The sequence below is a fragment of the Bufo bufo genome, chromosome 1, assembly GCF_905171765.1.
Source record: "Bufo bufo chromosome 1, aBufBuf1.1, whole genome shotgun sequence".
NCBI lineage: Eukaryota > Metazoa > Chordata > Amphibia > Anura > Bufonidae > Bufo > Bufo bufo.
Window position 1 is genome coordinate 547,779,559 of NC_053389.1, and position 27,131 is coordinate 547,806,689.

Sequence of the window (27,131 nt, forward strand, 5' to 3'; positions counted from 1 at the left end):
GGCAAATTTTCCATTTTAATAATTGTTTTCCAGTTACAAAGCAAGGGTTAACAGCCAAACCAAACTCAATATTTATGGCCCTGATTCTGTAGCTTACAGAAACACCCCATATGTGGTCGTAAAACCGCTGTACAGGCAACACGGCAGAGCGCAGAAGGAAAGGAATGCCATACGGTTTTTGGAAGGCAGGTTTTGCTGGACTGTTTTTTTTTTACACCATGTCCCATTTGAAGCCCCCCTGATGCACCCCTAGAGTAGAAACTCCAAAAAAGTGACCCCATTTTTATAGAGCCGGTCGATATGGACGCGGCGATACCTAATATGTATACTTTATTTATTTATGTAAGTTTTACACAATAATATCATTTAAAAAAAAAAAATAATAATCATGTTTTAGTGTCTCCGTATTCTGAGAGCCATAGTTTTTTCAGTTTTTGGGCGATTCTCTTAGGTAGGGTCTAATTTTTTGCGGGATGAGATGACGGTTTGATTGGCACTATTTTGGGGTGCATATGACTTTGATCGCTTGCTATTACACTTTTTGTGATGTAAGGTGACAAAAAATGGTTTATTTAGCACAGTTTTTATTTTTTACGGTGTTCATGTCATTCGGGTTAGGTCATGTGATATGTTTATAGAGCCGGTCGATACGGACGCGGCGATACCTAATATGTATACTTTTTTTTTTTTACTTTATTTGGGGAAAATTACGTTTTTGTTTATTTTTACTTGAAACTTAATTTTTTGGGGGGAAAACTCCAGGGGGCTGGATCTCACAGGCTCGTCACCAGAAGGCGGCGCAATGCCTCAGGAAGGCATCGCGCTGCCTTCCATGCCATCGGGTCCCCCCTACAGCCCCATGGGGACCCGATGGCACCACCGCCGCCGCACCAGGTAAAAGCCGCAAACCGCAGGTCTGAATTGACCTGCGGTTTGCGGAGATTGCTGATGCGGGGGGGTCAAATGACCCCCCCACCCCCAGCGTTGTGACAGGATGCCCGCTTAATGATTTTAGCGGACATCCTGTTCCAATTAACCCCCGCCACGCTGCAATTTAGTTTTAAAGTTAGGACGTAGCGGTACGTCCTGGGTCCTTAAGGACTCGGCAAACATGGCGTACCGGTAAGTCCTAAGTCCTTAAGGGGTTAAATACCAGCCCAACCATAAATGCTACACTATGAGGAAATAAACTACATAAACATACTGGTATAATGTACGGTAATTACTTATATTATAAAGAAAAAGTGATGTATGAAACAAACCTCCAAGAATTGAGCATTCACTTTAAATTCTGGCGGCGTAAGACCCTGTTCCAGTGCAGATTGTTTTCGCTCATCAATTCGCCGGAAAAGATGCTTTATGGCTCGGGGGATGATACCTTGCTCTTCCTCAGTTATATTTACGTCAAACCCAGTTCCCATAGAGTATGTTTTACCAGATCCTGTCTGAATATTTAATAAAATGTATGTTAGTCAGTATCATCAGCAATAAGTTAAGTAGCATAACAATTTAGATAATAGATACTGCAGGGACAGTCTACAATTCTTGCATGTCACAGGCTTGGCAAATTATACTTAAAGGGGTTATCCGAGACTATTAAAAGCTCCCACATATGCCGGGCCCCTCACAATGAATATACTTACGTGGCTCCCCGCGCCACTCGTGGTCCCCGCACTGCCGCTGCTGCTTCTCCCTGTGCGCGGATGAAAACATACAGTGTCAGGGGGAGCAGCCAATGGCAGGGGGGGCGGGAACAAGCATCGCGGGTGACGCTAGAGAGGCTCTTCCCCGTCCCCGCCTGCCATTGGCTGCTCCCCCCGACACCGTATGTTTTCATCCGTGTACAGGGAGAAGCAGCAGTGACAGTGCGGGGACCAGTGCGGGGAGCTAGGTAAGTATAGTCATTGTGAGGGACCCGGCATGTGGGGGAGCTATTTATAGTCTCGGATAACCCCTTTAAGGGCCAGCTACTGAACAGATGATTGCTAACCAGCGTTACTATCTGGTGGTGTAAATGCACCGCAAAATGCTCATGCCTCGGGCAATTGTATCTTCTGTGCAACAGAAAAGATCATTTCCCAGTGGCAGATCGTGCGGTGTAAACAACATGCTGGTGGGAAACAACGAGACAGTATGGGGAAGAGCGATGGCATTAGCGATTGTTACTCCCCATACTGTAAATGCAGTGGTCTCCTCTGCTAGCGATCATCAGATTGTCAGGAAGGAACGCCTCCTTCACAACAATCTGCTAGATCGTCCTGTGTAAAGGGACCTTTAGACATAGCCATGAAAAAGGCATCTAAAGACATAAGGACACAAAAGAGGAGTGAGTATTTTAGGTAAAGTTTAGTTACACATGGTTTGCTTTCTATTTTGTTGGACGATGGTTTATAGATTGCCGCCAGAACAGCTATGACTCTCTGAGGCATGGACACCACAAGACGCCGAGTGTAGCTGGCACCAATACAATAACGGCAGGTACTTTTAAGAGGTTATACTGGCTATATGTATTATTTAGCCCTTTAGAGAGGGCTTTGCAATTATTTAAAAAATATATAATTACACTGGACAGCAGGTGGAAACAGGCAAGTACATGTCAATGGTAGCTAAGTGGGGGTCTTGCTGGGACTACTGGGAGGGAAGCTGGGCTAGAGGAAGGCCTGCTGTAGTCATAAAGAAGTCCAGCTGTGACTACTAGGCAGAGGCTGCTATGCCTACTGAAGGGGGGGGAAGTGAAGGGTCACGCGTGCGATACAGTTTACAGATAGGAAGGGTTAAACATTGCTGTAACTACCATAGTAAGAGCTATTCTGACTACCTGGGCGGCAAAACATCAAGTGACATAAAAGCAGGTTTGCCCTGGTTGCAGTACGGGCCCAGCACTACAGGATTTAGTTGTTTTTCTAAAGTAATTTCTAAAATCAAATATAACATTCGGACCCCAGTGTTAGCGTTCTTACTTGGCCATAAGCAAAGATTGTGGCGTTATATCCTTCAAAGCAGCCTTCGATAAGTTTCTCTGTACACTGCAAGTAGATTTCATCTTGTTTGGAATCAATGTCGAAGACATAGTCGAATGTGAATGCCTTATCTTTTCCTAGGAAGACTTGTGGCTCGCCAGGTATCACAGAAGTGCAGATATGACAGCCTTCAATTTTTTCTTTGGCAAGCTGAGGACGAATTCTAAAAGAAAAAAAAAAAAAAAATGAAGAAATCAAACATTTTCTGAAACCAGTTTGTTAAGAAAATCAGTATACCGCGATTCCTGGCAATGAATACAGCCTATTCAGGAATATCTGGCAAGTGTGCGAGACACACAGAAATAACTTTCTACCATTACGTCAGATAAGCCAGCATTACTGACATCTCAGGCACAATCTAGCTCCATCTTCCTTCTAAAGGACATTTTAGACAATTATTGCATATGGATAAGCCAAAAACATCTCATAGGTGGGTCTCTAGAGAGAAAGCAGAGAATGAATGGAATCAATCAAGTGAACAGGAATTGCAGAAATGGTGAGGCCTGTCACTGGCTTGAATGGAGAGTGCCGCTCCCCTCTGCTGACATGACTATCTTACAGGGGTTATTGGAACGCAAGCGTTTTTGCAGATCCATGACAGATCCGCAAAAGACGCTAGTGTGAAAGTAGCCTAAGTGGTAAACATGTGCTTTTAAATATGCGGACTAGTTTTATACTGTATTTAAAAAGCATATGTCCAAGCCTACTGAAGTTGCCAGCCATTCAGTTAAAAGGGGTTGTCCCCTTCTTACTATTGATGATCTATCCTCGGACCGGTGGGGGTCCATCTCCCTTTACCCCGCCAATCTCAATGATGACCTATCCTGCTTTCTCTGCTCTGTTTACCTGCTCGCCGCAGCAATTACAGTGGTGAGCAGGTGTAATTACAAGTATGGCGTCCCTATTCACTTCTATGGGATAGCTCTGTAGTATGCACTTGGACAGAGACGTCCAATAGGATTGAATGGGGAAGCCATACTTTTAAATTACACCTACTTACCCCTGTAATTGCTGCGGTGAGCAGAGAAGGCAGTGCTCATGAGGGTTTGGTTCTCTTCAAACAGCTATCCTGAAGATAGGTCATCAATATGAGATCAGCGGTGGTCTGACTCCCGGCACCACCGCCAATCTCATATTGATGACCTATCTTGAGGATAGTTCATCAATGGTAAAAAGCGGACAACCCTTTTAAAGAGACTCTGATCTGCTGCTTCGGTAACTTTTATCTGTATATTCACAATGGTTCTTTGAAGCAAACCAGCTGTGCGATACATAGAAAGGACTCTGCAGTGTGCAAACATAATGGAGAGGACCCCAGGGCTAGTCTTCTCTAGATAGCATGGCCGGTTTGCAAGTGCACAGCAGGGGAACCGAAGTGAGTATAAAGATAAAAGTTACTGATGTGGAGAAGAGTAGGTAATATGGTTGGTCCCTTTTAAGGCTCCATTCACACGTCCATAGTGCATTGCGGATCCGCAATACACCCGGCCGGCACCCACATAGAAATGTCTATTCTTAATTGCAGACAAGAATAGGACATGTTCTATTTTTTCCCAGAGCCGCGGACGTGTGAATGGAGCCTTAAAAAGGGACCAACCATATTACCTACTCTTCTCCTTATAACATGGTTATAAGGGAAAATAATAGCATTCTTAATACAGAATGCATAGTACAATAGGTCTGGAGGGGTTAAAAAAAAAATAATAATAATAATTTAACTCACCTTAATCCACTTGTTCGCACAGCCTGGCTTCTCTTCTTTCTTCATCTTTGCTGTGCACAGGAAAAGGACCTGTGGTGACGTCACTGCGCTCATCACATGGTCCGTCACATGATCCATCACCATGGTGATGGACCATGTGATGAGCGCAGTGACGTCACCACAGGTCCTTTTCCTCACAGATGAAGACAGAAGAGAAGCCGGGCTGCGCGAACAAGTGGATTAAGGGGAGTTAAATTATTTTCACTATTTTCATCACTATTTTACTAAGCATTCTGTATGAAGAATGCTATTATTTTCCCTTATAACCATGTTATAAGGGAAAATAATACAATCTACACAACACCTAACCCAAACCCGAACGTCTGTGAAGAAGTCCGGGTTCGGGTCTGGGTCCCAAACATGCCGATTTTTCTCACGCGCGTGCAAAACGCATTGCAATGTTTTGCACTTGCGCAGAAAAATCATGCATGTTCCCGCAATGCACCCGCATCTTTTTCCGCAACGCACATGTGAAACCAGCCTTAGGGCAAAACTGATCCGTTTTGGACCGTTTGCGAGAGCCCTGAACGGATCTCACAAACGGAAAGCCAAAACGCTAGTGTGAAAGTAGCCTTACATTATTTCATACTATGAAATAAAATAATTTTAAAGCAAATGCCACACATTCTACTCATATATCATTCAAGCAGAGGCAGTTTCACATTGCAGTTTCACATTCAGAAACACTGCTTGAAGGAATAGTCTGAAAAATGTCCCCTTATGAAATAATAAGAATAAAAAAAATACACTTGTGTTTTATCAAGCGCCGCTTCGATTCTCCCCGCCACTGCAGCCAAGACATCTTCTTGGCTGCAGCAACGACATGCCCATATACCCAGGATACCACTGCCGCCAATTAGTATACAGCCATGGTCACTGAGGCCAGCAATTGACTGCAGCATTCACAAGGAGTATACGGTCTTGTCTAATCTTGAGCGACGCAAACTTTCAAACTTTCAGTCGCCTCTTTAAAAATTCGGAATAATACTGTATGGAGATTCATCACCATATAGTATTAGAATGTATGGGCTCTGATGAGCCGAAGTTAGTTATTCATGAAGTCGCTTGTGACTTTGTTTAATAACTTCGTTATTGATTTTTTAAAGTGGAAAATCAATTACCGAAGTTATTCAATGAAGACACGTGCGACTTCGCGAATAACCAACTTTGGCTCATCTGGGCCCATACATTCTAATACTGTACAGAGACAAATCTACATTAGTATTATTACTAAGTTTTGAACAAAGCGACTTCATGGGGGGGGGGGGGGGGGGTTATGTCTCAAAAATGCAATGTTCAAATAAACTGGCCTTAAACGGTAATTTACTCATATGTAACATCTGGACACCACATTAATTCTTGAAAATATAGCACAGCAATCCTCCACATATGTGTACCTGGTTATTGTGTACTATCAGGGTAAATTACTGTGACAATCATTTAAAGGAACAGTAAACACACAAAAATTCACAAAAAAAAAACTAACAAAATAAAGATCTCCGCACTTCTTCCTCATCCCTAACAGCCCTAAAGTGTTCCTTCCCAGCAATCGCTTGCTCGCTAGCGGAGGAGACCACAGCTATTACATGCAGCGATCTCCTCCTCAGTACGGGAAGAAGCAATCGTTATGCCATCGCTCTTTCCTATACTGAATCGTTCTTTGCCGACAGTAAAGCGTGATTAGACACCACAATCTGCCGCCTGCAAGCCATGATTTTTTTAACCTGTCCAAAGATTTGGAACACCTGATGAACAAGCATTTGCTCGTTCATTGAGCAATCGGCGGCAGTATTACACTGCCAGATGATCGCTAACAAGCGTTACTATGAACAACCGTTAGTGATCATCGCCCCAAAAATCATCAGGTGTAATACAGGATAGCAATGTAGCATGCAGTAAGCTCCAGTTCACATGGTTACTTCAGAAAGTACTAACCAGGTATGACATAATAGATGTGAATAGTAGGAAAGTAACAAACACTATACACAATGCCTGCACTAAACCGTTTCTGATAAATGTAGATTCTCAGGTCATAATAATAGGGTATAATAAAGGGCTAACGAGTAACTACCTACCTAATACACACATAACAAAACCAAAGCGTACCTGTTCTCACATGTGTTTCCTCACTATGAAATAAACAACCGCGACACAGCAGAGCCGGCCCTGTGAGGAATGGGACCCACTACTGAACTGTCCGGGCCACGGATATGGATAATGTGTGAAAGCCAGGAGGTCAGCCAACGGGTGTAGGCTACCATTTCCTGACACACATTTGTGTAGATAAGATTTCCTCTGGCGAGTGATGACATGGATTTATAACACTGAACAGAAATGGCTAATTAACCCTAAATTTCACGGCTCTTTCACACCTGCGTTCTTGTCTTCCGGCATAGAGTTCCGTCGTCGGGGCTCTATGCCGGAAGAATCCTGATCAGGATTATCCTAATGCATTCTGAATGGAGAGTAATCCGTTCAGGATGCATCAGGATGTCTTCAGTTCCGGTACGGAACGTTTGTTGGCCGGAGAAAATACCGCAGCATGCTGCGCTTTTTGCTCCGGCCAAAAATCCGGAACACTTGCCGCAAGGCCGGATCCGGAATTAATGCCCATTGGAAGGCATTGATCCGGATCCGGCCTTAAGCTAAACGTCGTTTCGGCGCATTGCCGGAGCCGACATTTAGCTTTTTCAGAGTGGTTACCATGGCTGCCGGGACGCTAAAGTCCTGACAGCCATGGTAAGTGTAGTGGGGAGCGGGGGAGCAGTGTACTTACCGTCCGTGCGGCTCCCCGGGCGCTCCAGAGTGACGTCAGGGCGCCCCAAGCGCATGGATCACGTGATCCATGTGATCACGTCATCCATGCGCATGGGGCGCTCTGACGTCATTCTGGAGCGCCCCGGGAGCCGCACGGACTGTAAGTATACCGCTCCCCCGCTCCCCGCTCCTACTATGGCAACCAGGACCTTAATAGCGTCCTGGGTGCCATAGTAACACTGAAAGCATTTGGAAGACGGTTCCGTCTTCAAATGCTTTCAGTACACTTGCGTTTTTCCGGATCCGGCAGGCACCTCCGGCAACGGAAGTGCATGCCGGATCCCAACAACGCAAGTGTGAAAGAGGCCTTAAAGTGGGCTGCAGAGGGAAGGCTTTATTGAGAACCTGTCACCATGAAAATACAATGTGATCTGCAGGCAGCAGGAGGAGCTGAGCAGATTGATATATAGTTTTATGGGAAAAGATTCAGTAAAACCTGTAATATATACATTTAGATCTCGACTTCAGAGCCCAAAACGAGCAGAGGAGTCGGTGCTATCAGTGATTGACAGCCTTCCCTGTATACACAGAGAGCTTTCAACCACTGATAGGACCTCCTCCTTGATGTCAGAGCCCAGAATGAGCATACATTTAAATGTATAAATTACAGGTTTTACTGAACTTTTTCCCACAGAAATATGTATTGATATATGGGGATGTCCCATGACATATAAATGATATGGACATATGGTGATCTTACTGCGCTAGGGGTCACATGATATAAGCACATACCATCTCCCATGGCCTCAGGCTCTGCACGAGTGTCTGCAGACTCTGTGTATACAAGTGCCGAGCACAAGGTCATGGTCAAAACAGTCAATATACGTGACCACCACCAAAAAGTGGTAGACAAGCTTATTCCTGACCAGACACATAAAGATTGTACGGAGATCTAACTAGTTTCTACCACACTTTGCTGATGTAGAAAAGTCACCAATTTCCTGCTTGCTCCAAAATTTGTGATGTTACCCTTCTTTCTTACACCCTTGCTAATTTAGTAAAAAGTGGGAGAGGTGTAGGCGACGCATAGATGGGACCTCCACAGCCAGACCCATTTAACAATATGTGTGCCAGAAAGTTTGCATACATTACTACTAGAGATGAGCGAATTTCAGGTTATGAAATTCGTTCACACGGACCATAATGCAATTCTATGACGGAATGTATAACAGAAAGCTTCTAGAGGCATTCCGTTATTCATTTCGTCATAATAGAAGTCTATGGGCTGCATAACGGATCAGTCCCGTTTCCATTAGGCCTCATGCACACGACCGTTTTTTTTTTTTTTGCGGTCCGCAAAACGGATTTCCGTTGTTCCGTGACCGTTTTTTCTTCCGTGGATCTTCCTTGATTTTTGGAGGATCCACGGACATGAAAAAAAGAGTCGTTTTGGTGTCCGCCTGGCCGTGCGGAGCCAAACGGAGCCGTCCTGACAAGTCAATGGGGATGGATCTGTTTGACGTTGACACAATATGGTGCACTGGGGGAGGGAGGGGGGGTCGGCCGCACTGGCCACCAATGTGTTAAATACAAGGGAGGGAGGGAGGAGGGGCCGGCCGCACTGGCCACCAATGTGTTAAATACAAGGGAGGGAGGGAGGAGGGGCCGGCCGCGCTGGCCACCAATGTGTTAAATACAAGGGAGGGAGGGGGGGCCGGCCGCACTGGCCACCAATGTGTTAAATACAAGGGAGGGAGGGAGGGGGGCCGGCCGCACTGGCCACCAATGAGTTAAATACAGGGGGGGGGGGGGGTCTGCCCCCTGCTGCCTGGCAACACCTGCCAGGCAGCAGGGGGCAGTCATGTACACAGTTCTTTTAGTATATTCTAACCTGAAGCGTCCCCATCACCATGGGAACGCCTCTGTGTTAGAATATACTGTCAGATCTAAAAAGCTTTTATAATGTGACACATAATGTAAGTCAATTGGGACGGATCCGTTTTCACTGACACAATTTGGCACAATAGAAAACGGATCCGCCCCCCATTGACTTTCAATGGTGTTCAAGACGGATCCGTTTTGGCAATGTTAAAGAAGATAATACAAACGGATCCGTTCTGAACGGATGCATGCGGTTGTATTATCGGTGCAGATCCGTCTGTGCAGATCCATGACGGATCTGCACCAAATGAGAGTGTGAAAGTAGCCTAACAAACGGGATGGATCCATTTTGCAGCTCATAGACTTCTATTATGGCTGAAAGAATAACAAAATGCCTCTAAAAGGCATTCTGTTATACATTCCGACATAAAATTGCGTTATAGTCCGTGGTAACCGAATCCATAACGCAATTCTGCTTTTACCAGAAAACGAAGCGTGAACAAATTTCAAAATATAAAATTCGCTCATCTCTAATTACTGCTGTAGTTCACATGTGGATCATCTCACAGCAGTGCAGACAAATTAAGGCTGGGATCACATCTGCGCTGTGAACTCCGGTAGTCTGTTCCGGCGGAGGAACAGACTGATGGAGTTAAACGTATCCGTCAGACCACTGCGCACCGCTGAGTCCCCATTCACTGACTTTCTGCCAGACAAAAATTTTTGCGTGTAGCATTTTTTGTCGGCTGAAAGCCGGATACAGTGAGCGGATTACAGTGCCGGAGTTCACCACGGAGATGTGAACCTGCCCTAAGACCTGTGTACACAATGCAAGTCGTAATCTCCCCCTATAAGAGGTTTTACTCATGTACTCGTATAAAGTGATCATATACTGCTAGACTATGGCATCACTTTATGATCCATGGATGTCCAACCTCTGGGACCCTCACCAGTCCCAAGAATGAAGGGACCCCAACCCAAATTTAACTCTTCGACCCTTTCTAAGCTTGTCCACCTCAGTGATGCTCATAGCCACCCAGCTTTGCATGGAACTGCAGTGCACCAGTAAGGGGCCATGTTTCCTGCACAGTGGGGGGGTCGTGGATCCTCTGTGTTTCAGGAAAAACAGTGAGGAGGACACATCCCCTTCACTCTCAGGAGCGGTGGGAGTCCCAGAGGTCGGATCGCTAGCAATTTACATGATGGGAAAACCATTACAGTAGATCTGTCATCAGACTAGGTTGACCTATGTAAGCGCAGCATACTACAGGGCAGGGACGCCCTCCTAATAGTCAAAAACACCGGACATAGCTTAGTCTGATGCAAACATGAGCAGAGCACTCCCAGCGAGTGACAGGCATGTGTCTAGGGAGACAGACAGCATACAGCTGTAAATCAGAGAGGGTAGAGACATGGGGAGCGCTCCCGTCATCAATACACTGTGTGTCTGGTGGATTGCTGATCGCTCCTATTAACCAAGTGCAGGAGGGTGGCCCTACTGGCCTTACATAGGGCTGCACAGTCTAATGACAGATCTGCTTTAAAGGGATTTTCAGAAAATAAATATCTTCACATGACTTAGCAGAAGACAGTTGAATCGTCTGCACAGACACCATTAATCTGGCTGTCATTTACTGTATGGACAAGTAGATCTTCAATGGATATTGCAAGCTGTGCATTTTTGGACAGTGCCGCATCCAGTACGTAATAAGGGCTCATGCAAAACACTGTATCCATTGTACAGTCTGCAAAACACAGGTCCTGGCCATGTGCAAGCTACCAATTTTTTTTATTTTTAAAACTACTGTAAAAATGTCCTATCCTTGTTAGCAAAACGGGCAATAATAGGACATGTTCTATCTTTTTTGTGGGGCCGTAGAACAGATGTACAGATGCAGACAGCGCACACAGTGCTGCTGTCACGCTTCGGTGTGGGAGGGAAACACCACACTGCTCATAAGGGGGAAGGGGGGGGGGGGGGGCAGGGAATCAGGCCTGAGAACTACGGGAGGAAGATGGACAACTCCTAGTGAAAACCCTAACCAAAATCCTGACTGACTACCAGTATGAACAGACCCCAAAAGTAGGTGAGTTCATACGCAGGAATATCTAGAGTTCTATCTATCCCTTTAGGACCCTGGTACAAAAGGAAGGATGAACAGGAGTCTCCTTCAGGCCTAATACAAACAATAGGGAAATGCAGCACACAGAACCCAAACAAAATACAAAAGGAAAAGGAAAGACTTAACTTCAAAAGATCAATGGAAGCACCAGGAACTCAGCCGAGATCCAAACACAATCTATCCAAAGGTCCAAAACAGAAGCTATAAACCTCACAGCATTGTGGGAGAAGCAACTATAAATAGAGAAGGTAAAATGACCATAATAGCCACACCTGGGGAAAGAAGTTGTGACAAGCACCAGAAACAACAATAAATAGAGAAGGTTAAATGACCCTAATAGCCACACCTGGGGAAAGAAGTTGTGGCAAGCACCAGAAACAACACAGACATCATTAGATCCAAACAGAAAACATGTAAGATCAAACCACGGGTTGCCAGTCTCACCGATCTCCTGCTACCTGTTGCAGGAAAGTCTGTGACAGCTGCCCACATACTTTGCAGCCCCACTGAAATGAACGGGTCCACATCCAATCTGGAAAAAAAATGCAAATCGGATGCAGACCAAATATACGGTCGTGTGCATGAGCCCTAAAAGTTATTTTCCATCTTTCGGATAGCTTGGGTGAAACGGACTATCCTTACAGTAGGTTATCTAACAAAGACCACTGCTGCCTATGCTGTTCATGAGCTGCACACTGTGACTGGCTTCTCGAAGGGTCTGGTAATACACTTCAGCAGCGACTTCTGCAATAGAAATGCAGTGTATGAAAAGTTTTTTGCAGTGTCGGAGACATTCACTGCCACGTTACCTACCCGCATACAAGAAAGGTCATTTTCACATGACTACTTGCAGTGGTTGATACGCCCCCCATTTGAATGTGGCAGAGCATGCAAGGAGTCATGCACTACCCCAGCTTATTCCGAAATGTAAATCTGAGGTGCGACATTCTGCCTATATTTAGACAGGATGATTGTCTTGCCCTTCTTTCACCCCTGAGGTTCCTTCTCACAGGCGATCAGAAGAATTATTAGTCAGTAACAATTTTACTAGTAAAACCATTTGTTTTCACTGTTTATTGTAACTGATTTGTGATCACTATAGCATCAGAAAGACATAGGTGATTGCTATTGGGGAACATATTTATAATGTTATTTCATGTGTTAGTTTTAAAACGGTTGTCCCATGAAAAATATTCTACAGGTTTCAAACCAGCATATGGATATGAATACTTTTGTAATTGCATGTAATTGGAAATGTATTCTAGCTACTGGGTTATTTAAAAGGGATTCTGTCACCGCATTTTACCCCCTACAGTAAAGCATAGCTACTTGTAGGTCTCCCTGAGCTGTATTAAATGATGCCCTTATTAACTAATAGTCTTGATTTATTTCTTTATAAAATCGATTTTAGTTATATGCTAATGACTTACATAAGGTGCCCAAGGGGATGTCCTTTCCCAACTTGGTGCCCAGCCACACCCCTCGGTCCGGTGCCCAGCGCCACCTTCCTGAGTCCAGCGCAACCGCTATTATAATATACTCAAGAGCCGGCGCGCTGACGTAATCCCTGAGCCTGATCCCTGCGCATGCGCACTTCACTCGACGATGCCATTACCTGTAGTCCGCACGGGCGCAGACTACAGTGTGCAGAGCGCACGTGTGGGATTTCAAACAGGCTCAGGGATTACGTCAGCTCGCCGGCTCTTGAATATATTATAATAGAGGCGGCGCTGGACTCAGGAAGGTGGCGCTGGGCACCGGACCGAGGGGTGCGGCTGGGCACCAAGTTGGGAAAGGACATCCCCTTGGGCACCTTATGCAAGTCATTAGCATATCACTAAAATCGATTTTATAAAGAAATAAATCAAGACTATTAGTTAATAAGGGCATCATTTAATACAGCTCAGGGAGACCTACAAGTAGCTATGCTTTACTGTAGGGGGTAAAATGTGGTGACAGAATCCCTTTAAAGCAATCCATCTGTATAGCGCCACCTGCTGTTTGCTCTTTTTCTAATTTCTCTGTCCTGCCCACAGAGACGGAACTGCCACCAGCTGCAGGACAAAGGACACACTCATCAGAAAGGACATGCCTCTAAACTGCCAGATTGAAATAAATCTAGTAGAACAATTGGAGCAATGAATGGAGAGATCTCTGGATCCATGTGAGGTACAGGGCTGGTTCTAGCTTTGTTAGAAAGGGGTTGTCACAAACTAGATTATATACATATATACATTGGCGTAACACTCCAAAAATCTCATTTCGGGAGGTCTGTGTGCCAGGAAATGAATTATACGCAAGAATGTAGATGTAGTTTCCAGGTCTCATATATAAGAGCTGCAAACACTGATAAATATGGCAATCCACACATGCCCCGACCCCTCCTGCCATTGTTTTAGGAAAATGTCGTGCCCAGCATAAAAAGAGGGATACAAATTCCTGCACAAAACAGGATTTGTGGCAAAATGTGATATTTTTTTTTTTTTACAACAGAAATCTGGAGTGAAATGCTATAACACAATCCCCCACTGGGTTTTATTTATCTTTAGTCCCTTTAAGAATACTTTATGGTGACATGAACATTACTCCATCAGACCCACACGTCTAAAGATCATAAGGGAGTATCTGTAAGTCAGCGTGTTCCAGTTTAGTTAGCCTAAAGCCAATATTATAGAGCTAAGTGTTATATAATGCCTCTACAGGCAGGCATTACAAGCATGGAGGAAAGCATTAGCAAACAGCCGAGCCACTGTACAAAACAGAGCAGCCTGTGTCCATGCAATGCTTTTTCCATATGAAGTCTTTCACACCACTAGTACATATGAAATTCTGATTCGTCATACAGAGCTCGATTTCACAAAGTCATTATAAGGCCTCCTGCATATGAACGTGTGCGCAATGCACGAATACCGTCCATGGGGCAGCCGCAGCAGATCGCGGACCCATTCACTTTAATGGGTCCATGATTCGGCCGTTCCGCAAAAAGATAGGACATGTCCTATCTTTTTGCGGAACGGAAGTATGGGACGAAACCCCACGGAAGCACTCCGTAGTGCTTCCGTAGAGTTCCATTCCGTGTTTCTGTTCCGCATCTCCGGATTTGAGGACCCATTGAAGTGACTGCACACGGAACGGTGCCTGTGTATTGCGGATCCGCAAATGCGGTCTGCACAGTGGCAACGGGACACCTACGGTCGTGTGCAGGAGGCCTAAGTCTGTTTTCATTTATCACACTTTTAAACGCAAGACCAAAAATAAATGATGCCCAGTGTGTTCACAATGAAGGAAAAAAGGGTCTCCTGCACAGAGAGCTTCATCTGGACCAGCAGTGTGACGTCCCTCCCATCTGTGCACTGCTACGGCCCTTCAACTAGTGCAGAAAAATTAAAGGGGGTTATCCCTTGATTGATGTAGGAAATTAAAATCAGACATCATACAGACCATGACAATCTCTAACACATCTAGAACCAGTCCTGCACCTCACATGGATCCAGAGATCTCCACATTCACTGCTTCAATTGCTCTACTAGAGCTATATCAAGCTTGCAGCTCAGGGGGGGGGGTCCCTTTCTGCTGCAGCTCTCTACCTATCACAGCTCGGGTGGCACTGAAAATGTGTGCACATGAAAATAAGGGGGGAAAACAGCGATATACAGGTAAAGTTTATTGAATAACTCAGTGGTTATACCAAATTTTTAATTACTTGCATATTCAAAAGCAAGATCCAGATATTCAGCTCCAGTTACTGGTTTGAAAACTGCAAAATATTTTTCATGGGACAACCCCTTTAAGCATTTTTTTCTAATACTGCATTGCTGGAATACGTCTCTTTAGCAATCTGAACAATTTGGTAATATGGATGGATCTGTTCCAACATTAATTAGAGAGATGTACACAAGCCCTAAAAATCAGAGCTGAAAAGAGTTTAAAATCCCACCCACATTTCCCCAAGATCTAATTCACACAAATTTAGTTGGGCTCTGTATCACAGAGATACGAATTACATTGGGTCATGATTACCACAAAATCTAAATACAGTAGTAAATGTAAGCGCAACGAAAAAAAGCTCCCTTTAAAAATGACCCATGAAAAGGGAACCTCACGCACTTTTTTCTTGTAAAATTCTTTTTATTAAAGTTTTTTAAAACAAATAAAACAAAAAATACTTTTCCATGATACAGAGAAAATATCAAATATAGGAGTTCAGACTTGATTACAGTCGCATAATAAACTTATATCACCGAAGTGAACAAAAATGATAAGTGAGTTGAATAGTAACATAGAAAAGTCTAACAATTGCACACAGTATTATGGGCCAAAAGGCACACAAATCACATGAGGCCTTAAGCCCCTTGCAGACGAGCGTTCCTCCCGCAGCGAGCCCGCATCGCAGCACCCGGCCTGCCCTCCCAGCACTGACAGGGTTCACATAGAATTATATTGATCTATGATGCTATGTAACCCTTACAGTTCTGGAATGTATTGGATAACACTGGCAGCTTTATGACTACAATGGGATTTATCAGGTCTGTTAGAAAACCCAGCATTTTACCAGAAAAACGCTGCGCTATTTTATCATGCCTGCAACCCGGCCTTAAAGCGATAGTAGTAGTAAGATGGCAGAGCGACAGGACTTGTATTTTCCCTCAAAGACATTTCTCTAGTCATCCGACTGGCTTTCTCAATTAGATTCCAAATGATAGCAAGTCAGATGCCTACAGAAACGTCTTCAAGGTCAGACTTATTACTACAGATATACCATGACCTGGATGAATGGGAACCTTTACAGTCTGGAAATGTCACTAATTCTCTGCCTTTAAAAAAAATGAAAATAAAAATGTCCGATTTTTCTGAAAACCCCTTAGAACACTATTAATCACGGATTCTATCTGGATATCAAGTAAACGCTCCCTTGCAGAGCGCTGTCATAGTTTAGTCTACGGACGATCAAAGGTGGAGATCGGAAGTCAGGGAACTCGGTGCACAGCCGCTTCCAGACTGTCCATACAACACAGAAGAATAGAAAATGCTTGAGTTTCTTTAGTTCCCCTGCAAAGGACAGAAAAGACTAATAAGATTAAGTAGCCGCTTTCTTCCTTATTAAATAAAGTCCTGTGAGTCACTGGTGTTGGCTTCCTTTCAGACGGATCATGGCTATATGTTACATTTGCAATAATGCAATTGTGCTGGTGAAGAATGGGGCCGTTTCAGATTTCAGCAGCCCTGAGGCAGGTTGTACGCTGGCAGCCCTCTTTCCAGTACCTCCGATGGGCTGTACAACGTTTAAGAAGGCTAGTGAGTAATGCTGTCAAATAGTAAAACATAAAAGTGTGACTAAACGATAGCCATTTATACCCAAAAAGTACCTGTTTGCCATTAAATGCATATTACATAGTTTCATGATAAGACTGCTCTATTCAGGGCAGGGGTTGTCCCTTTTATCCCCTGGCATTATCCGGGTGAGCCAAAGGCGCAGTAATAGTCCGCAGCCCTAATTACCCTCCTTTTACAGCACGCAGATAGAAATGGCAGATTGCTGCGAACGTCAGCGTGCAGTTATATCTCAGGCAGATGGTAAATGATTACAGGTGCGATCTGATTGACACTAAGGGGTCATTTATTAAGACCCACGTTTTAGACGCCATTCTTAATAAGCCTTATATCTGGCGGTGGATCCTTTGAAGTCATGAAGAGGCGCCGGCCTCTACATTACTTTGGCGCATCCAGCTCCAGTCTAAATATAAGCCTATAATAAAAAGGCATATTTCAAGACCGTAAATGACCGTCCATATTTCCGTATCAGTGTCATGTCCGTGAAAAAAGCTTACATGTTTCATCCATGAAGATGTCCGTGAAGGATCCGTGGTTGGTCCGTGTGTCCATTTTTACCATCCGTGTGCTCAGCTGAAAATAATTTCCAAAAGAATCTCCCATCAGTCTTCAGTGAAAAACGGACGCAACACGGATGCCATTTTCATGGACCCATAGACTTTTATGGACGTGCTTGGTCCGCATCACGGATCAAAAGTAGTGCATGTCTCCGTGATTTTTTTTTCTGACCCACGGTCAGTAAAATACTGAAACGTGAACAGACACATTTAAATCAATGAGCATGTGTGCTGTCGTAGAAAAAGCAGCTCACGTCAGTAAAAAAAAATGGAAATGTGGACAAGGCATAAGCGTTGCCACTGGAGGGCGTAAAAGTGCTTTCCCCACCGCACTATAAAAAGGCTCTCAGAGGCTACTTCGGGGTAGAGTAAAAGATCATTGACTGCTAGACATGCCTTCATAATGCTCTTAAAGCTATTTTGCCCAGCTGAAAAACTTTAAGAGGGGCACATCAATGGACTGAGGGAAGCTGGATGGTTGTTTAATCTATACTGTTCTGACCTAGCTGGAGGTTTTGGAAGCAGTAGGTCAGATAGACCACCAGTAAAAATGATCGTTTGATCCACCGACAAGAACGAGAAGCTCCCACAGTTTTGTTGACCACCATCCAGACAGAGGTCACCTTCATTACACACCAGTCTCTGCCCAAAGTGCTTAGCAGATGGAAATTTGGTGTCATGGTACCCATTACAAGTCCTTCCATTGACAGCTAGCTACCACAGCCTTAGGCCCCTTTGGCAACAAGTCCAGGTTCTGTTTGGGACACAGTATGGAGGCCTTGCAGTGGGCGTGTAAATCCTGCCTTTGCTGTGGAGGGACACTTCGCCCCAGCTGCTGGTGTGGTTATCTAGGGAGGCATCATTACAACATCTGGTCACCCCTAGTAGCGCTACGATGAACACTAACAGGACAGGAGTAGCAGGTAGCATTTGTTCATATCATCTAGTAAGTAATGTATCCATTGGCTGATTGACATAAGTGACTTCCATGGAGTTTAATGGACAAAGCAGGTGTTGTCTCACTTCAGCAAACTTAATTTATCATGTAGGGAAAGTTAATACAAGGCACTTACTAATGTATTGTGATTGTCCATATTGCCTCATTTGCTGGCTTCATTCATTTTTTAATCACATTATAAACTGCAGAGTGGTTACGACTACTCTGCAATGCAGCAGCTGTGGGCGTGTTTGTACACTATAGAAAAAAACTATGGTATATCCGGACTCCTGTAGTCCCGGACACCAGAGAGGCCTGCGTTTTTTCCTATAGTGTGCAAGCACAGCCACCGCTGCTGGATTGCAGGGTGGCTGTAACCATAGAAACAAGCCGTGTATAATGTGATGGAAAAATGAATCCAGACAGCAAAGGAAGCAATATGGATAATCACAATACATTAGTAAGTGCCTTGTATTAACTTTCTCTACATGATAAATGCCATTTGCTGAAGTGAGACAATCCATTTAAAGGGGTTGTCCCACGAAAAAAAATATTCTACAGTTTTCAAACCAGCACCTGGATCTGAATACTTTTGTAATTGCATCTAATTAGAAAATTGTGTATAGCCACTGAATTATTCAATAAAATGTATCTGTATAGCACAAATTAATTTCTTATTTCTTTGACAAGCTCCTTAAAAGGGGTTTTCCGGGAATTAAGAAAATGAAAATATTTAAAGGGATTCTGTCATGAGATTTTACCCCTATAACCTAAACATAAGCCCATGTCCGTACTAATAACATGAATCCTAGGCTGGTCTTATTAAACCTGCTTGTGGCTCTATTAGCCCAAAAAACAGGTTTTTATAACCTGTCAATCACCTACCTAAGGTGCCCAAGGGGACGTCCGTTAATACAGGGTGCCCAGCCGCACCCATCACCGCCTGGTGCCCAGCGCCACCCTCCCTTCGTTGAGCGACGTGCGCATGCGCATCAGGCCGGCGCATGCGCACTTCGCTCAACAAAGCCGCTGCCAGGAGTCCGCACGGGCGCATCAGGCTGAGCCTAGTGTGCACGTGCGAGATCTGGCAGAGGGACGGGAGGATTGCGGAGGCGGCGCTGTGGTGAAGAAGGTGGCACTGTAGACAGGGAGGGCGCAGTCCATTCACACGTCCGCATGTATTTTGCAGATCCGCAAAACACAGACACTGGCAATGTGCGTTCCGCATTTTGCGGAGTGCACATCGCCGGCACTCTCATAGAAGATGCCTTTTCTTGTCCGCAATTACGGACAAGAATAGGACAGGTTCTATTTTTTTGCCGAATGGAAGTGCGGATCCGCAAATCCAGATGCGGACAGCACATTCCAGCCCCATTGAAAATGAATTGGTCCGCACCTGTTCCGCAAAATTGCAGAACGGATGCGGACCCATTTTGCAGATGTGTGAATGGACCCTAATCCTGCCTGTATTTATATCACTAGTTGCGATTAAGCGTCAACTGCTGGTGGAGGGTCTGTATCTGTGAGTTATTGCTATGTAAAGAAATAAAGCTCATATGAAGATTTAAAGTGCTGGATTTACTCTTTTGGAATGATACCACCTCTGTGTATAGATAAGACAGGATCCACCATTCACAATAGGTGACTAAAGCTTATCTATTCTTTCCTTGTACAATGGCCTCTGCACAGGTCACAGAGCTGCCTAGAAAACTCTCCTATAGAAGTCATGTGTCTATGGCCCATGTGGCTGCTGAAAGGCAACTTTCTTAATGCTTTCTAAATGCTGTGTTGTTATCTGGTTTTAACTGGCAGATAAGATTTTTTGTGACCCATTTTGTGACGCCCCCGCCCCAGAAAGTGTTAGAAGAGACCAGAGGTGTTCATAGGTTACAATCATTAGGTCCTAGGTACAACTTTCAGCATCAATGACATATAATTGTCCAATTTTGCACCACAACAACTGACAAAGTATTTTTTACAGATTGCATTTCCTGCGGGTTTATCAATAGTGTGACATATGCCCTGTGTTACTGTGTAATAAAATGTAACATTATCTGAAAGAGAGAGATCATTTATTAAAACCTTCAAACCTTAAAAACAAGCTAACAGAATGCCAGTTCAATTAGAATAAAACAATGGTCGCCAGGACTAAACAGGTAGTCGCCAAACACAAAACATACCAATAAAATCAAAGCCACCTTTTTTATACTTGGCGCCTGTCTACCACAAGGACTATTTATATTCACAGTATGTACTTAGTCTTGGGTTAATGGTTTGACCCATGTCTTAGTCCTACTGCACTCCTGCTTTTGTTTAATGGGTGCCAGTTATTGTAGCATTTATCATTATAAGTCATTAGTCAGGTATTGTGATTTGAGCATGAACTAGCAGTTTAAGAAGTCTAGAGAGAACACATACATTTGCCCTGCCACTCTACATATTCCATGACTCGATATTGAATGGAGGTCATCAAAATCCTCTAGACAGCACATACTAGACAATGGTCATGTGGCTCCGATACATACTTTTTCTAAAGGCAAAGTTATGGCTCATGCACACAACCATGATTGGCCAGCAATCAGATATGAACCGACTGCATTATAAAATACTATTACGGTCAGTTCAATTCAATGGGAGCCCCGGTCAGCACGGGAGATCCCATAGACACACGGACCATGCATGAGCCCTTGGCCAGAATATCCTAAAAAATTACTACACTATGGCTGAAAATACAAAATGCTTAGAGCAGTATATATCTGAGCCTACTTTCCCTGAATTTATTTGAGGCCTGTTGTCACAAAGAGAGGAGTCATTATAGAGTACAATCCCACCTAAAAGAGGTCACCTTGTTGTGGTGGATGGGCATAAAATGATTTTAATCAAAATATGTTTGCTCAGTACCTCATATTGTGTGCATTGGGTTACTACTTACAGACCTATTCAAACCACCAACAACAGGCTTAGTTCTTGGTATCTTGCTAAGCACCACATGACCCATCTTTATATTTTTTGAGAATGCTGTATGATGCTCATACCTGTCATGGGTCAACAGTGGTACACCAGTTGATAGATAGCGTAGATTTGATTTTATCATGTACAGACTAAAAGAAAATGTGCCAAATCTATTAAGAAGCCTGTGCCTCTTGATTAATTTGGTGCATCTTGCTCTGAATGACTTTTCTATAAAACCAGTGTATAAAACCTCAATCTTCGTGAACCTGCCTCAATGTTTGTTATACGGCCTACATTATTAAAATCTGTGTTAGAGAAAGGTATATGTTAAAATCCTGCAGGCACATCCCCTTTTCAAGTTTTGCACATTTTGGCTTTAGGATGTTTATTTTTAGTTCACAACCTGAGAACTTGGCAGAAAAGTATAAAAGGTACTTCTGCTTCAATGACAACGTGGAGAACCCTCGTAACAAAGGTCAACCTGCAAAAAACAAATATTAAACTTCCAAGAGTATCAGCCAGTGTGTTTGAAAGGCTAGAGCCTTCATTTCAGTGGACTAAATAAGTAAAGCACAGCAGATGAATATCTAATGCATACATGTATGTAACCAAAGTTTCAAAAATAAAAGTTATGGTTATTTTTATTCTTGGAAAAAAAAAATTCTTGTGAAAATAGCCATTATTTTAAGGGAACTCTCACGGTTTACATGCAGTCCTATATATGGCATGCTACAGAGCAGGAGAAACTGAACAGATTAAATTCAGGAGTCCAGAAGGTCCTTCTTAATGGTTGACTGTTCCCTGCAGGCTCATTAGGATCGCCCACATGACTACGAAGGGCAGAAGGAGCGGAGATTTTAATGCATAAATGACAAGTTATACTGAGCATTTTCCAACATGTCAGTTTTCTAAGCCGCTCCTGCTCTACCACATTCTGCTGATAGATCAGATTGCATGTTCAATGTGACAGGAGATTTAAGGCAAACTACAATTAACATTTATTACCACAGGAAAGTGGCTCTGGCCTCCATCACTACACTAGTCCCCCATTTCTCCTCACTACTGTTGTCCATGGTGAAAAGTTAATATGGATAGTCAGGCAGCACGTGCCATACGACTCTTGGGGATTTACAGAAACAGCTGAGCACACTAACTGACGGAAATATTCCATCATTTCTGGACATACCCTTGAGGGGGTTCCTGTTCATATGCCTAAGAGGGAACCCTTTATGACTCCCAGCGGGAGATGCGTGGCCGATTGAAGCAATCCATGCACTTCATCAATGGCCATTCATCTGCTGTGTAAGGCTACTTTCACACTAGCGTTAATATTTTCCGGTATTGAGATCCGGCATAGGGTCTCAATACCGGAAAAAACGCTTCCGTTTTGTCCCCATTCATTGTTTAATGGGGACAAAACATAACTGTTCTCATACCAGAGAGCAAACCGCAGCATGCTGCGGTTTTCTTTCCGTCCTGGGATGCGGAGCAAGACGGATCCATCATGACCCACAATGCAAGTCAATAGGGACAGATCCATTTTCTCTGATACAATCTGACACAATAGAAAACGGATCCGTCCCCCATTGACTTTGAATAGAATTCATGACGGATCCGTCTTGACTATGTTAAAGATAATACAACCGGATCCGTTCCTAAAGGATGCAGACGGTTGTATTATCAGTAACAGAAGCATTTTTGCTGAACCCTACCGGATCCAGTAAAAACGTTAGTATGAAAGTAGCCCAAGACTACATTTCACTTGCTCCAATCTGAACCACTTTCTTTATGGGCACACACTTGGACCAGCCAACAGCTGGGATAGAAAGAAGTCAACAAATGAAGAGAGAGCTAAAAGGTTGTCTGTGACTCAAAGTCACTGGTTTGTGAAGGCCTTTCATACACTCGAAACCATTAATCAAACAGTTCCAATAAATGCCACTCATTCTACTTTTTCCAATGCTAGTGGTGAACAGTAGAATAAAAAATAGCATAAATTCATTTTACTTTTCACCATTGTCAAAGGCTGTGTACACCTTCGGAGGCAATTTTTGTTTACGATTGCCTTTTACAAACTTTTGGCTAAAGATCATATTTTCAATTGGCCTTTATTAAAAATATTGAGCCGTTCTGTCACAAAGGGTTAACTTTGTCTAGCTGTGTGACTAAACTACTATTTAAGCCACCTTCATATCAGTAATATAAGAACTGAGCTATAATGTGTGTTTATAATGTCAGAGAGCAGAGATAAGGAGTCCTGTGCTCACCAGATGACGGAAAAGAGAGAAAATCCACAGGCAGCTAGTAGAGCATCTCAGCTATGTACACAAAAAAAAAGGATTCCATATTTTTATTAAAGACCAATTGAAAAAATTATTTTTAGCTCAAAATAAGTACAATGCAATAATAGAAAAATGCCCTCAAAAGGTGTAAGCCTTTAAAACATAAATCCAAGCATGTTTTGACATATTTGTTATTTTACAGTATTTTCATTAGGATTAGATACCATGATGGGACTTGCACCTTGTTTGTTTCATTTAACATGAATGTATTCTCTCAGCATCCAGACTAGATAATTATCCCATTAAGGCTTTGTCTCAGAGGACTTAGTAGAAAATATATGATACAATAGAGTCCTTAAGTGCTGTGTAGTGTCAGGCTGGCAGAGCTGTGATCCAGTGCCCAGCTGTGCACAAAAGGGCTGGATTGTCAAGTGGAGAATGGTGTTGTATGGACAAAATGGTCTTTCAATGGTTCTTCAACAGTCATTCCATTTTTTTTTTGTTCTAATGCCAAATATATTTTAAGTGTCATGCTACCAGAAAGGGATGCATATCTATACATACATGCTGTCAATGACTTTTTGTTTGCCTGTAGAAAAGTGAAATGAAATGCCTGGTAACCCAACTTTAAACTTCCTGCAACTAAACAAGGCATTTCAAAATGTAATAAATATATAAAAGACGTAAATGTATTTATTGTGGCAAACCACTTCCAGTTTTTTTCCCCCCCTCTCTCATTTACGTATATAATTGGGTGAATTTAGTGGTGAAGTTGTGCAGAGTCCTTATGGTAGAACTGAGGATATACTATTGTCTGCCAAACCTTCCACTTTGGGCAGTACTGGTTGGCAGTCTTACGCTACCGGTGAGACCCTGAATCTCCCTCAACAGTGAATGTCCGTGAACAGAAGAATCAGGTGCTCGAAATTTCAACACTTGATCTTTCTCCCAGAAGATGTCACCGCCAGAGGTGTCTGGAAGCAGCTTTCTCCTCTCTCTCCATTGATATGCTTGGCCAATCCGGGCATGGAGGAGTCAGAAGAGATAGCTGACAGTCAAACGATTGTTTGGCTGACAGCTATTGAGGTAAGAAGGTTGGAGTGTGTCTGTGGGAATTTCTGCCCGTTCATCTCCATTCCAGTTCATCCCAAAAATGTTCAATTGGGTTGAAGCCAGCGCTCTGTGCAGACTAGTCTTCTTCTTTCACAGCAAGCTCGCCCAACCACCATGCATTTATGGACCTTCTTCTGTGTACTTGGGCAAAGTGGTGCTGAAACTGTAAAGAGCCTTCCCCAAACTGTTACTACAAAGTTGAAAAGATACAATTGTCCAAAATGTCTTCGGCTAGGTCCAGAGCACAATGGCGCTGTGATTTATACCACACCATCTTATGCTTGGGATTCTGCATGGTGATGTAAGGTTCGTATACAGCTGCTCGGCCATGGAAACCCGTGCCATGAAGCTCCTAGCATTTAGTTTACGTGCTGATGTTAATGCCAGAGCATATTTGGGGTTTGGAACTTTGCAGATGAGTCATCAGAGCGATGGCATCTATTATACACTTTGCACATCAGCATTTGGAGACCCCACTCTCTAACTTTATGTAGGTTGTCTCCTCGTTACTGTGTTTCCTAAAGGCTTCCACTTTGAAATTATACCAATCACAGTTGATTGTGGAATATTTAGGGGGGGAACAGATTTAAAAAACATACTTATCGCAGAGGTGGCATCCTATTACAGAACCACGCTGGGATTCTTTGAGCTCTTTACATGAACCATTCTTTACCAAATATTTGCTGGGTTTTGTACATTTGTAGCAATGGGACTGAAAGAAACACTTGAATTCAATGATTTAGGGTACTTTCACACAAGTGGCAGGACGGATCGGACAGGCTGTTCACCCTGTCGGATCCATCCTGCCGCTATTTCGCCCTGCCACTCCGTCCCCATTGACTATAATGGAGACGGGGCGGAGCTCCTGCGCAGCACGGCAGTGCGTGGTGAGAGGCCGCAGGACTAAAGTCAGACATGCAGTACTTTTAGTCCGGCGGCCTCTCACCGTGCACTGCCATGCTGCGCCCCCTGTCCCCATTATAGTCAACGGGGACGGAGCGGCAGTCCGGCGGCACGGCAAAATAGCGGCAGGACTGATTCGACAGGGTGAACAGCCTGTCGGATCCGTCCTGCCGCTAGTGTGAAAGTAGCCTAAGGCCGCATGCACGTGACTTCAATGGGGTTGCAAAAGACGCAGACTCCTTTGTTCTTATGTGTAATATATATACATATATACATACATACACACACACAAATTGAGAGACAGACAGGTAGATAACTAGATAAACACACATACCGTATATATGTACGATCTGACAAAAAATAAAATAAAGCGCCAAGAAGGAGTTGTTGGAGTCTAAGGAAACATTCTATGTGTGAATGTAATGATACAGAAAAAGGATACATTTATTGGGGGAAACTGTACAGCCCCATTAAGGCGCCTCTAGCCTGAATACAAGATGAGACACAGCTGGACACGGAGGTGTACAGGTTCTGTATATCCTGCAGCACACCTGTCCACAGAGGTTGTAGCTGGGCCTGTAGATCCTGCAAAGCTGGTGTATCAGCAGGTCCCAATAAATGCTCTTTTAGCAAAAAATCTGGGCAGGTCAAGATGTTGCAATCCAGCAGAGACATACCTGAGAAACCCTTGCTGTGTGGGGGCGCACATTATCCTGCTGAAAAGTGCTAATTGGAAGCCCAACCATGAGAGCAGCAGATATGGCCGCAGAATGTCCTGCACATATAAAACTGAGCTGTTAGAGTCCCTCAAATCACTACTAAAGGTTACTGACTGTCATATATGATGGCTCCGCAAATCATCAACAGTGTGGCTTCACAGCAAAGGTAGGATTGAAGCCTCACCACAAGGCCTCCATACTTGAACATGACCATTGTGGGATCCCAAACAGAACATGGGTTTCAGTCTGTAACAGTCCAGGTTTATTATTCATGACACCACTGCAAACAAAAGGCAACGGAGGCTGGCTGTCAATGGCAGGACACATACTGGGTGCCACAACACAAAATTTCCTTCTTTTCAGAGCCAGGAAATGGTCCAGGCAGAGACAGGGGTGTGAAATCAAGGGTCCACATGCATCTGGATGGTGGAAAACGAAAACTGTGGGAGCTGGATGTGGGCTGCTGTTGGCGGATCAAATGATCCTTTCTACTGGTGGTCTGCCCTGGCCGTCCGGAGCCTGTTCGCCGTTTTTGAGCACTCTTACATAACCACTGCTCCCAACACCCCCTAAAGCCTCATTCACACATCAGCGTTTTCCAATTAGCGATTGTGAGCCAAAACCAGGACTGGAGCCTCCACAGACATAAGGTATAATGGAGAGATCTGTACCTGTTCTGTGTTTAGAGCCAGACCTGGTTTTGGCTCACAATCACTGATAGAAATCACTGACCGAACACTGATGTGTGAATGAGGCTTAACAACTAGGTCAGAACTGTCTAAATGGCGGGCAAT

The 27,131-nt window shown here is 43.9% G+C and overlaps 1 protein-coding gene across 4 annotated transcripts in view; it reads right to left on the bottom strand.

The window, feature by feature from the left end:
• The window catches only part of KIF21A (kinesin family member 21A), a 175,348-nt gene that overhangs the window by 122,145 nt on the left and 26,072 nt on the right, over positions 1-27,131 (bottom strand). For all 4 annotated transcript variants that reach the window (XM_040412374.1, XM_040412382.1, XM_040412389.1 and 1 more), the window contains exons 2-3: positions 2,961-3,183; positions 1,263-1,445 (exon numbers count right to left, since the gene is read on the bottom strand). In XM_040412374.1, coding sequence (XP_040268308.1) covers positions 1,263-1,445; positions 2,961-3,183 — 406 coding nt within the window. The remainder of the gene's footprint in view (positions 1-1,262; positions 1,446-2,960; positions 3,184-27,131) is intronic.